Source organism: Oculina patagonica, chromosome 1, assembly GCF_052425735.1.
Source record: "Oculina patagonica isolate OP01 chromosome 1, crgOcupat, whole genome shotgun sequence".
Taxonomy (NCBI): domain Eukaryota; kingdom Metazoa; phylum Cnidaria; class Anthozoa; order Scleractinia; family Oculinidae; genus Oculina; species Oculina patagonica.
In genome coordinates this window covers 18,103,021-18,115,963 of record NC_135758.1, presented here as the reverse complement: position 1 = coordinate 18,115,963, position 12,943 = coordinate 18,103,021, and the positions used below count along the sequence as shown (strand labels likewise).

At 41.4% G+C, this 12,943-nt stretch overlaps 1 protein-coding gene and 1 pseudogene across 2 annotated transcripts; both read right to left on the bottom strand.

The window, feature by feature from the left end:
- Positions 1-14: 14 nt before the first annotated feature.
- Positions 15-2,553, bottom strand: LOC144660114 (neuronal pentraxin-1-like). Its single transcript, XM_078520673.1, has 2 exons — positions 1,652-2,553; positions 15-498 (listed from the first exon to the last, which is right to left on the bottom strand). Exons 1-2 carry the CDS (start codon positions 1,834-1,836, stop codon positions 84-86), a joined length of 600 nt encoding a protein of 199 aa, XP_078376799.1. The 5' UTR covers positions 1,837-2,553; the 3' UTR covers positions 15-83.
- Positions 1,779-12,711, bottom strand: LOC144659866 (uncharacterized; annotated as a pseudogene). Its single transcript, XR_013571979.1, has 12 exons — positions 12,621-12,711; positions 10,725-11,102; positions 10,039-10,286; positions 9,190-9,426; positions 8,645-8,757; positions 7,940-8,170; positions 7,100-7,212; positions 5,958-6,577; positions 4,842-5,546; positions 3,927-4,284; positions 3,023-3,169; positions 1,779-1,918 (listed from the first exon to the last, which is right to left on the bottom strand). The product of XR_013571979.1 is annotated as an uncharacterized LOC144659866 (transcript).
- Positions 12,712-12,943: the final 232 nt, after the last annotated feature.

Sequence of the window (12,943 nt, the reverse complement as noted above, 5' to 3'; positions counted from 1 at the left end):
CTGATAATTTTATTCTTGTCATTGCTTTACAAAGCTAAATTCTCAGTGTACTGACGCTAATTCATGTCTACAGTGGGTACAGATCATCCATCTTTTTGACTTGACGACTCTGTGGGTTCCTCCACAGGAGCCCGTTGTGCCGGAGGGAGACATATGGACGGGGCATTTACTTTTAAATTGCTGATCGCTTTTGCCTTGTCGGAAAATTCAAGCCAGTGCTTCACATTCCCAATTCCTTTGAGACATGAAGTCGCTAACTCCTTAATCTCCGCTGCGGGAAGAATTTTATCCCAGAGGTTGAACCCGGTGATCTGATACGATTGTGCCTTAAATGTTTCACCGATGGTCAGAGTTCCCCCGCCATCGAATTCCTGCGCGATTCCTGTTTCCGATTTTGCTCTGATGCCATCAAGATATTGGGAGATGACCCCGCTCTCTCCTGAAAATGTGACGCACATATGGTGCCATTTTTTATCTTCAAAAGACGCAGAGGTAATTCTGTGAACAAAGAAAACTCGTGATTATGAGTAATATTTTTACATAGTTTTAGGAAAGCTTTTGTGGGACATCGAAAAATCGACAATACCTTATTATAGGAATATAACGAAGGATTTTAACTGAACGCGAACAAAATCTACGCGTAATGAAATTAACGCGAATTTTCGAAAAGTTTTGTTTGCATGCATTTAATTAACGCGATTTTCCGTATTGTGTACGTTCAAATGCATTTAATTAGCGCGAATTTGGTGCTTTATGCGAAAAACTTTCAACAGCTACCTGTACAATACAAATGTCTAACAACGGATACACCGGTAAATGGGGAAAAAGAAACGCGATGGTCATTTAGCATTGGAAAGTAGAAGAAGTGAGCGGTTTCTCTATTTATCATTGAAGATAACAAACGTTACGAGAGGGGTAAATTTCATGTAACTTTGCTGAAAATAAGGGTGTCTAAAAATAACGGTGCTAAAAAAAAGTGTGAGTTAAATTTACAATGACGTAAATTAAGGTGCATAAAATTAAAACGAATTTTTGAAATTCGCGTTAATAACGTGCTTCGTTAATTTCCTATAATAAGGTAAGCCCCTTAAAGGTTAGACGCAAAACTTCTTCCAGTGTCAAGCCCTTACAAATATAAGCTGATGGCCTAATTTCTTCCGATTTTCTCATTTGGAATTTTGGACCTCCCTTTTTTCGATTGCCATGCGAGGCTAAAACAAACATCATAAAGCACACATTATAATTACTCATGCAATTCAATTTCTTTCTTTCTTGGAACACGCTCTACTGGTTTTCATGTACTGTCAAAATGGCTAAAGGCCCATTTACACAAGCTAAGCGATTTTTGTCGCGCAACCCAATGGAATTTTGTCCCGCCGAAGTTGCATCAAGTTTCAAACAGATTCGTAACTCCTGCGAAATGCGCGGTGATAAAATCCCCAGGAAATCGCCGCTAGTCTACACGCCTGGAAACTGGCAGCGATTTCATCCTGACCGCGATATCGAATTAGTTTCAACCTGTTTGAAACTTGATGCAACTTCGGCGAGACAAGAACTGCAGTGAGTTGCGCGACAAAAGCCACCCGTGTAAACGGGCCTTAATTATAGCAACCCAACGTTTGAAAATATATGAAAAGCCACTTCTTCCTACCTGTCTTCTACCAAGTAAGATTCCCCAGTCCACGTCCCTTGGTACACGAACAGTCCCATTTGATTGGGACCGTTTTTTCCCCAACGAAACTGTAATAACTGTGAACGAGTTCCTGGCACACGGTATTCAATCATTCGCCAAGTCAAATCAGTGTAAGTCTCCGAGAAACGAAGCCACAAGCACATGGTTAGAAATGGTAGACGCGGGATCTGCCGCACGGCAAGCTGTCAGAGAGAACGTGTGTTCCAAGCTCCAGGTCAAAAGTGCCTTTGAAAATAACAAAAAAAATTCAGAATAATAGTTTGAGGATGAACCGTACGTAGCAATGACGACGACGGTGACACCATGGACAACGCCTACGTACTTAAAGGGACTATGTCATGGACTTTAACAGATTTTTGAACAGCCCAAATTTATATTTGTGTCGTAGGAAACCTAAAAAAAATGGTCCACTTTATAATAACAATAGCTATTTTAGACCACTAAAACTGTTTAAAAGCGCGTTTGGCTCCGGATGGCTCAGATGAAAATGGATCGCAATTTGAAAACGTTAGCCAACGTTTTCAAGTTGTTTCCACGCGCCTTCAGAAAAATCGATATTTAATTTATAGCCGAAGATTGATTTCTATTCCCAAATAATGGTTATATCTTCTGTTAAATGTTCAAAGACAATGTTTTTCATGGGTAAAGTTGCCTACCGCTTAATTCAGAACAGTTTAGCCCAAAAGGTGCGAAATCCCCGTGACATAGTTCCTTTAAAAATGAGTTGAAATTTGACTTGAGATGGCTGGACAACATAGGCTGGACAACGCTTCCCAGTGGATATCGTTGTTTGTTACGTTAGCCTCTGGATAGCGAATTATTGGAGAGGATTGGACGATCTATCGTTGATGGATAATCCGTCTTTATTTAAAATCCTGAGTGTTTTATTGACCAAACAAATCTTAGAAATACCTCGAAGCTCCCCCCCCCCCCCCGCCCCTCACCCCTCACCCCTCCTTATTTATTTTCGAGACCTTTTGAGAGGAAGGGGATTATTACAGAAGGGGCGTATTTCAAACCGTGAACTAGTAAGCGTACATAAAAAAAATAATTAAGTAAACTTTGTATTGTTTTAGTGCTGCTTTAATTTGTAGTAAATTCTCACAAGTCTGGGGAAGGGGAAAAGCTTAATATGGGAGAGGGGGGAATATTTCCAGATGGAGACATGTTTCCCTTCCAGAGGAGGGTTTATTAGGGAGAGGATTAATGAGCGGGCTTTAAAAGAGAACGGTATTCACATTTTGCTGTTCAAAATTAAATTTTTCCTAAAAGAGTTCTATAAAGTTCTCAGGTAATAATAATAACAATAAAACAAAAAGTTATTATTACGGCTTTTGTCCACGCAAAACTTGTTTGGCGTCAAGTAGTTAGGCTCATTACAATCTGGCAGACATTTTCCAGTTGCCAGATCCTTAGCAACACGGCACACGTTACATTCTGTGGGCAGCGGATTTCCAGATGATGCTGTGTTGCAACCTTCGATTCGGCAAGAATAAATAGTAACACACAATTACTAACTCTACGTTATGACACTTTCTGAGAATCTGTGTCAATTATATTTTTCCCCAGGACGCATATTGAAGTTTGGCAGCTTAAAGAAGGGCGTATATTGCAGATAGAGCGCTTATTAGGGACTAGTGCTTATTTTAATTTTTCTACCTTAACATTTTCAAACTGTCCAAACAACAAACCGTAAGCGCACATTTTTGGAAGATGCAAGTATTATTTTAAAGTGCGCGTATCAAAAACAAGGGCGTTAATTACATGAAAGGAGCGTATGGTTGAAGGGAGCAATTTTTTGAACGTGGAAGCTAACTTGAATCATTACAGTAACTGAAGTGTATTTTAATGAGTTAAACGACACGCCTTGTTTGATAGAGAGCCTACACGCATGGTTAGTGCGTTGAATCTCGCGGCCTAATCAATGTCTTCATCTTATTTCTTGCCAACAGCCGATACCATTTGAGAGTGAAGACACTCTTCGATAATTAACTGAGCCAGCGGTTTGCCGAATTTGCTAAGTAACTAAGCAAAATGGCGTTCCTTTACGCGCGAAGCATCACCAAAGGTCCTGTAGTACTGCCATGTTTTGAAAGAAATTTCTTGTAGTCATTAAGTTGACATTTAAGTTACTTCTTTTGGAATATAGACATTCGTTGAGTCGATTCAAGGGAGAGAAAAGACTCGAATCAACACCGTAAGGCATGCAATCCATGCTGTCTTTAGTCCTTACCATGAAGTGGATCACAGTCCTCGTGGCACTGTTGTGTACAAAGCCTCGTTTCCAGGTCCATATGTGTATCACCTTTGCAGTCAGCATCGGTCCTGTCACGTGGTACAATGTGAGCGTCTATCACATCAAGTTTCTTGTCTCCGTTTCCAAAGGCGTAAAACCGCACGTTCAAACGCTCACTGATGTCTAACATGTTTAAGTAAATGTCACCGCTCTCTGTAGTTCCCAGTGTTTTTCCATATTCAATGAGAGTGGTCGATTCTGACTCGGTGACACAAACAAAGTAGGATTGCAGCAAGCTTGGATCGCCCAGGCCCCGCGCGTTAGCGTTGGTGGTTGATGTTTTCAATTGGTCTCCCTGTAGAGAAGTATCGGGCGAGATAGAAAAAGGACTCAATTTGTAAATTAAATAGCTTGCAATGCAGGAGCATTTTACCGAGCGAGCGCATTTTGATCTAGTGGGCGCCATCTTGGATTCGAGCTTGGGCCGGGGGAGACTTGGGGAGAGAGGAAAACAGCGTCCTGGGAGGTTGACTCCAAGGCCAAATACGCGAGCAAAATTATCCAACGCTCGCTGGTTATAAATATAAGAAAAGATCTCCAAAGGCTTTTAACTAGATCAACAAACTAATGACTGAAATCGTACGGTTAGCTTATCTGTTTCAGTTCACTTCTTTGCTACATTTTAAACTTGCAGTGAGCCGTTTGCAAGTTTATCAACTATATAGCAAGCAAGCGTCAGTTTAATCTAGCCCATTGACCTACTCCTCCCCTTTCTCCTCCTTCCACTTCTCTCTCGCCATTCTCTTCAATTTCATCAAGTTAAACGTCCGGCGCAAAGACAAAAAGAACTCTTCCGTCTCCAGCTGCGCCGGAAGTTACGAGGAGGCCAGAGGTAAAGTTGTTAAGTGCTACCTTATAAATTGCGACTCTCTCAGGGGTTATTTCAGTGTAGTACCATGAGGACTTATCCTTTGGCAAGGTCGAGAACACCACGAACAGACTTCCCTCGGTGGCTGCTGTGAAATGAAGACATTTTCCGCCACTATCCGTCGGATCAAAACGAAGTGCATTTGACCATTTGACATTACAGGGAGGATTTGCTACGTTTTCCCTTTTACTTGCTTTTGTAGTAACAGCCTCGGTTTCTATGGCAACCTTGGCCAGAGTACGCCCAGCTAGGAATTCGTGCAGATCCGGGAAGAACTGTTTAGAAGCTTCGAAATCAGCGGGTAAAAGCTCCAATCCTCCGGATTTCTGGTTGTAGGTCAAAACCAGACCAAGAATCGACAACTTGTGTTTCCTAGCATCACCACTGCCCCCGTTGTTAAAGGCATTGTACAAGTGGAACGAGCCGTCTTCCTCCCCCGTCAGCCATTTTCCATCGGTGTACTTCCCAAGGCGGCTCATGTTTCGAGGAATACTGTAGTCTTCGATGCCAGTAAGGTCTCTTTTCATGTCAAAAATGACGCGAAACTCTTTTTGACCACTTGTGATTTTCTGCCATGCTGGCGCAAGTTTACTTGTGGCTCGTTTCTGTAGATCTGCTTGTGCTGGGGCCTCAGCTGGAGCGGGTGAGGCGCACTGTGGAAGATTGAAATCTGAAATGGACGTTGGTCCCTGTAATAAAAAAATGCACTGTTACTCCCCTCGGAGAAAGAAATGTTGAAGAAAATGAGACATGTTTAACAATTAGACTACGAGCCCGAGTTTTTTATAAGTGAATAGTCAACGAGGCGCAGCCGAGTGGACTATCGATTGCGTTTCTACTTATTTTTTAAAAGCACCTCCCTCGTAAGCTCTTCCTTTAGACCCATTTTGTGTAAGCCCCCCTTCCCTCTTTCTCTCTCTATTAAACGCCTTTCTTAAACGGCAACTCTCTTCTTAAACGGAAATATTATTTAGAGGCAGCTTAAGTGCCTTTTGAGTTAAACTCTGAAGAAACCTATTCCTTATGGAAAGCAAAGATCCACAGCAGCTTCCCGTGCAGGTTTTAATAATGTGTTTACGAATCATCACTTATCCACCTACCTCTTCCATATAAGCTTCAATGGCCCTCTTCAAACTGATCCTCCTTCTCTTTATTGCTTCCTCTAATCCCTTCCGACTGTCAAACATACAGTAGTGCTTCACCATTGTTCCGTTTGGGCCAACAGCCTGGAAGTAAGTTACGGGATCTCCATTCGCGTTCTTCTCCGTCGTCAAACTTGCCGCGTGACCCTCACAACCCCAGTTGACTTTTTCGTGGGGGAACAAGTCTTTCATTCGGAAATTAAGCAGGTTTGTAATAGCACCGACCTGGAACAAAAATGGCTTGGGATACTTTGGAATGGAAACAAGCCAGTTTTTGAACTCATTTTTGAATGTGGGTGAGTAGGCGTCTGACAAGATGGATGCTACCTCGTGGCTTCCTCCCAAGGCTATAATGGTTGTTGAAGTTGTTTTGGATTGGTTCCTTGCATATTCCCCGCCTGATGTGCTTGACTTGGCTCCTACGCTTGAAAATAATGTTTTGAATTCCATCTCCATTTCTACGGCGAATTCTTTCTTGTTGGAGACGTCGGTTGCGTCCATGAACTTGCGAATTTGAAGCTGACCGCCAAACTTTGAAGATTTGATATAATGCGTGCCCCATCTCTGGATAAAATCCTCTGCAAGTTAAACGGATATAATTACGTCTGCGAGACGGTTTTTGATGCTCATTGTTAATATTCATTGGATATAATGGCAATTAGGCAGCTGTTTAAAGATACCTATGAGATTCCAAGAACAATGTCACTAATCAACGAGCCATGGCCGAGTGGAGTATCATTCGAAGAAAAACTGGACAGCAAGTAAAACACACTCGGGTCAGCTGAGTTGACTTCACAGCCTGGCGTATGCCGATTTCCGTCACATAAAGCAAATAGGAGTACAGCCCCTTAGGTTGTTGGATGCTAGTCCAACGCCAGGTTACTCCCAGCATTTTGTCACTTTGCCGGTACCGATTTGTACTCCTGAGTAGACAGAGGCACTTTGAGCGTTATGTGTCTTTCCAAAGAAGACAACATAGTGGGCCAGTCAGTCCCATCTTTTAAGTGGGGCTGGGTATTTAAATATTGATATTGAAATAAAAATTTATAGCAGCTGCAAAGAATTAACAGACTTATCCTTGACATCCCTTTATTACTTACAGTATTTAAGCGGTGCTCCAGCAGCGAAGTATGACGTAGGCAGGTCCATGAATTCTCTTAGAAATGATAGGCTTAAGTCATGGGGTTTGACTTCGTCCAAAAAGACTTCATATCTGAAATACATTCATTGTTGTGTTGGTAACAAATTGTCCTTTTATTATAGAACATTGACGGTAAGGGTGACGGAGGATTTATGAATCAACGTATCCCTTGGAAACTACAAAAGAAACAAGCGTGCTTCGTTGCCATACGTTCCTCTCACTCGAATGAGAGAAGAAAGAAATTTTATTTGTTTAAATCACCTTTATATAATTCTGCATTCATACGATTAAAGATGAAGTTATTTGCTAGCTTCAATGCCACCTAGGGTGAAAGAAAATCTGCTGAGGAATCATACGTAATGGCGGACGAAACAGAAGCTAGCCTAATATGGCTAGTCTTGCACAAATAATTATATAGAAGGGTGATCAGTTGTAAAGGATCTTCCACTATACGAACAGGATTTGAAAGGCAAAAAATTAAACTGTAGTGTCCATTGCCTAGGCGGTACAACGTGCTCAAAAAAGCAGGAGTCCTAAAGTGAAAAACAATAAGATAAAATAAAAGACAAGCTTTTGAAATAAGGCGATAATCAGCAACTCTAAGACGCCTGCTTGGTGAGAAAACATCCTCAAAAGGGACTCGGAAATAACTACAGCATGGCCGCATCTAAAGGCTAGGGTTCAAACCGTAGCGTGGGTCTAACTCTAAAAAAATTGCTATTTAGAATTAAACATTGGTCTGCGACAGTGTCTGCGATATACGCCAAAAGTAGCGCGACCAAATATTAGCCTGTTTTACCTGTTTATATCGACGCTTAGCTGGGCCATGTATTGTTGACTTGAACCTGACGATGACTCGCCCCAGGCAGATTTAACGCCTGCGTAGAAGCCGAAGTACGAACCTGATACCCCGGCCTCCTGCTGTAAGTGGGACTGGAACTCAGAACGACTCTCAAACGTCACCATGCCGGCTTTAGTGTCGTAAATACCGTGTACATTCATTGTATCTGGAACATCGTAATCATCGTACCTAACAGAACAGAAAATAAATTGAGTGTCTCCCAGTGATTCTGTAAAAGAAAACACGTGCTCACTTTGGTCGATCACCAACCATTAAAAGAAAACTGGGAAAAACGTTTCGAGTTAACACTGACATGGATATACTTATATAAAGGTCTTCAAAAAAACGTTCTTCACAAGAACATGGCTCAGAATTCAACAGATGTGACGCTTAAAGCTAGCCTTATTATATCGAACACTGAAGCTTTTCAATAATGTACGTTTTCAAGCAATTTTAATTTCGCAATAAAATCAAGTTACGTAATTATTGTTACCAATGATGTTTTGGTAGTCGTTCTTTTATTCAAGTTGGTACAGTTCAGTACTCAAATTCTCTATATAGAATGGTCAATGAACGAATGTGAGTTTCCTAAAAGAAATTAAAGGTTACTTGCATGGCTACTTGTACTACAAACGCGTATAAAACCGGTATGAAACGTCTTACGTTGCTTTTCCAGCGCAGCTTCTTTGCACGATGCTCATTTTTCTTGATTCAGGACTGTACTCACCACGCCCATCAAAACCAACACCCATGAATGCCGCGCCGTCAATCATGTTCTGTCGGTGATTAAAGAAAGATATCAAGTGATCAGTCCGTGTTTAATTCTCGGTGGTACGGTATAGATAATAATTAATTAAATCTCTTCGTCGCCACTGGCATTCTATCGAAAGTAAAGGTTAAAGTCTCTGAAGAAGCGACTAGTAGTATTGGTACTCAGCCTGGATGGCCATGAGATGCTACTCCATCTCAGATAACCTACAAACCAGCGCTCTGTCGGGTTGCTAACAGTTTGCCGATAGAGACACTTTTAGAGCAAAGTGTCTTGTCAAAGAACACAACACAACAGCCAACTGAAGGCAACGGCTGGAACTCAAAATTCTCGATCTAAAGTCTATCGCACTTACAAATCAGGGCCATTACCCCACTGCTGAACTGATTTCTCACACGTAGTAGCTATTTTCGAGTCCCTTCTCAGTCTGCTTACTCACCAAACAGGCGTCTAGAGTCCACTTAGCCACGTAACAAGGATCGCCTTCCTTGTACCCAGTCCCATAGCATCCGTTCATCAACACGTTCCCTAAGCCTGCTGGGTAAGTGTACGCTGCCTGTTCAGCTTCTTTTGGCGAGCCAGCGTCATCTGTTATTGTCGAATCCATGTGATAACCAGGAGGAACAAACATGTCCTCTGACTGCCAGCCTTTGTCTGGAACAATATCAAGCTTTATCTGCAAAACCGACATAAAAAGTGCATCACTTTAATTCAAGTCATGGGCTCCAGGCATCTTTTGTTGTATCTACTGCTACCCGTGCCTCTCATAACGCTTTTAATGAGCCAATGTATATTTTACGATTTCTATACCTTTACGACCACTTCGCCTATGATCATAACGCTAGCTAGGCTCGTGATTAATTTCCACTCTTGTGATTGCTAATACCGATCCTCATGAATGATGTCACGTTATAATCATCTCCTATGTCCTTCACTGAAGTAGTATGTACGCAGCAGTAAATTAGTAGAAAATTTTTCTCTGACCGGCATCCTGTAACACAACATGTATTCTTTATAAAGATAGAGCGAGGTAGAATTACTGAGACACGTTTAAACTGTACATTTTTCGGTGCAGTAATTTACCGCGTTTGCTGTAAAACCCATTGTTTTGTCGCCTTTTGAATTGACTTTTGACATCTCTCATTGCTTGGCCAATCAAAAAGCCGCTTAGTCTGACAATATGCTGCACGTGCGATTTCTGGCTCTTTGATTGGCTAAGCAGATTGGAAAACCTACAAAAAGAAAAATAAAAAAGTGCAAGAGTACGATGATTTCACTGTAAGCTAACCTCTTTTTTCAGGAAATTTTCAGCCTTTTCTTGTGCCTCGTCAATAATCTGTAGTTGCTTATCGACCATTTTCCCCATTACTTCAATTCCTTTCTCCACCACAGCGCCTTGCACTTGAGCTGCAGCGGCAGCAGCCGCTGGCGAATTCAGCTTCACGGGCGCAACTGAGCGTTTAGAGCCAGGTACCAAAGATGGAGCAGTACTTTTCTTTAAGCCTTTTAGCGCCAATTTAGGAATTCTTTTGGATTCTGTAAAAAATAGTTAATAAAAATATTGGCTCGTGCGTAAAGATTGTAACTTACTTTTGCCGCTGTTAAAAACTCGAATTTGTTTTCTTAACTGAAACATCTTTGAATTCGATTAAAGCCAATTTGCTTGTAGGATGATATGCAGAACTGTTAAACCAAAGTCATGACCAGTGGCCAAACGTTTCAGTCGTGCTTGCTCTGCTTCTACGAGAAAACATATATTTTTGACCGTTTTACAAGACTCTTAACCAAACAGAGAACAGAACAATGTTGAATTCCTGATTGGATTTTCAAGATGTATGTGTTTTCACTTATTTGGGGACTTATTTAACACCGTGATTATTTTGACCGGATTAAAATTTTATTGACATTCATCCAACTTCTTTACAAATCGAATAATAGGTTTGTTATCTGTGAATAAGGTGAATTTCTGCATACCTGAATTTCCATTATTCTGACTGCTGCTCATAGTCACCTTCCCTGCTGCCATTTGATTACTTTTTTCTTCCTTCAGAGGTGACTTGGAGATACCCCTGGCATTGCGTTGTGAGCGTTGTGCTCCATTTCCAATCGAAGCTGGTTTTGCAGTGACACTTCGCAATCCTTGGCTGTAACTGTCACGTGCGCGAGGTAGTTCTGGGTTTGAATTAGTAGTCGTTGATGCACTCCTTTGAGAACTTGACCCAGGCACAAACGACCCAGGGTGGGGCGAGGAAACGTATTGCTGCTGTTGCTGTTGGTCGATACCCCAATTTGCGTTTAACGCATTTTGACGCTGTCCTATGGACCGCCTTTTCCTTGTACGAACAGCAGAAACTAGAAGATACATGATACATAAATAAAGCGATTAAATTGAAAAAAGAACGGGGTTCTCTATTTTACTAGCGTGATGTACTTTCCTTTCAGTCAAGCTAGAAAATTACGCCAAGCAAGAAAATATGAATTCAGCGCACTTGTGACACGATATCACCCATGAAGTCTTAATTTACCGACGTTTTAACCAAAACTTCTATTATCAGACTGATGACGTAGCACTAAAAAAGATCGGTGTGGCGTCTGATTGGTTGTTACTTGTGAATCTCTATAGTCTATGTCATTAATGTCGGATCGATAATTAAGGGAGTGTCGTAATTTGGAAGACGTCTGCTGTGTAAGTAGGGTCCTGAAGGGGGTTATAAAATCCCATCTTCCCAGCCGAAATTTTGCCCAATTTAACCCCATTTCCCAAAACTATTGTTTTCCTGATTTTCCAAATCCTATTCGCGGTTCTATTGTCTCTTTATGATTCTTAGTCCCCGTGACCCAAATCCCATTTTCCCAATGAAAATTTGCCCGAATCTCAGTTTTCATTTTACCCCTTCAGGCCCCCCTGTAAGGCTATCAATGCTGTCTTCAAATCCTGGCGGGAGGGGAGAGGACTTCCATATAAAAGAGACGATGATGCTCGTCGTCTCACGTAGGGGGTGTAAATCACGGAGTTTGGTCTCACTTAGGGCGTTTAGGACACAACGCCAATGTTTTTGGCCGTCAAGGTCCGTATAGCATTGCACGTAAAGAAACGTAAAACTCCTTAATACTGTGTTGGCGGTCTAGACTGCTCAGGCGTGAAAACTGGTATCTTTTAGGGGTCAAAAAATGCTCGAACCACACACAGATTGGTCTTCTTGGTTTGATTCAAATTTTCACGCGAGCATCTCCGCCCTTTTCATATATAAACCCACCGCACCGTTTCGAAATTATACTGACAATTAGTGGATAAATTGAACCTTTGCCAGCATAGCTTGGGAAAAACATAGAGTTCATCACATTAAGTAAATTCATTTTTTATCATGTCTTGTATTCACATGACGGAACGCAACTATAGCTTTTATTTGGCTACTAGAGCCTCAATCAGTAATTTTTCTTTAGTAATAGCCGAGCATCGTTACTGAGTCTCGCGCATGGTTTGATGAATACAACTACCATGATTCCCTGCAGGCGCGCGCTATAGAGAGAATCGGCTAGTTTTGTCGTGTTAGTGATTGTTAGATTCTACTGACGATTGTTACCTTGCTACATCACTAATGTACAATGACTTTAAAGTTATGAGGGGCCTGAAGGGGTAAAATGGAAACTGGGATTTCGGCCTATTTTCTCAATGTGATAATACGATTTGGCATACTGGGACGGGAAATCACAAACAAAAAGTTAAGAAGGGGGCTGAGATTTGGGGAAAAAGGCTGTAAAATGGGATTTGGACAAAATTTTGGCTGGGAACAAATGGGATTTATACCCCTGTCCTGTCTTCAGGAACCTCGCTCATACTGAACAGTTTAGGTAAAAAGTTCTTCTTACCTATTCCAATAGCTAGGATAAGAAATATGATTACTGTCTTCATTGATCTGCAAGAAATGTTGAAAACTTTAATTTTCATCAACTAGCTGCGTTATGGAGGTTATGGATAACTTCTAATAGTAGGCTCTTGGCTTTTTTTGGCTTTTTTGCACATTTACTGTCTTCTTTAAAGAAAGTTCCTCTACTTGGAACTTTTCGAAAATTTCATTCAGTTTGCCTCTAAAAATGCTTTCCCGTAAGAAGTCATTCTGTGAACACCAGTAGCATTCGACAATACAAGGTCGTCTTTAATTAATCAGTCGCACCGGGTGTTCCATTCGCAT

Coding starts and splice junctions, on each gene's coding strand:
- LOC144660114 (XM_078520673.1), bottom strand. CDS start 1,836: ATGTGCTTGTGGCTTCGTTTCTCGGAGACTTACACTGATTTGACTTGG. Junction 499..1,651: donor TCTTACTTGGTAGAAGACAG/GTAGGAAGAAGT, acceptor CTTTGTTCACAG/AATTACCTCTGCGTCTTTTG.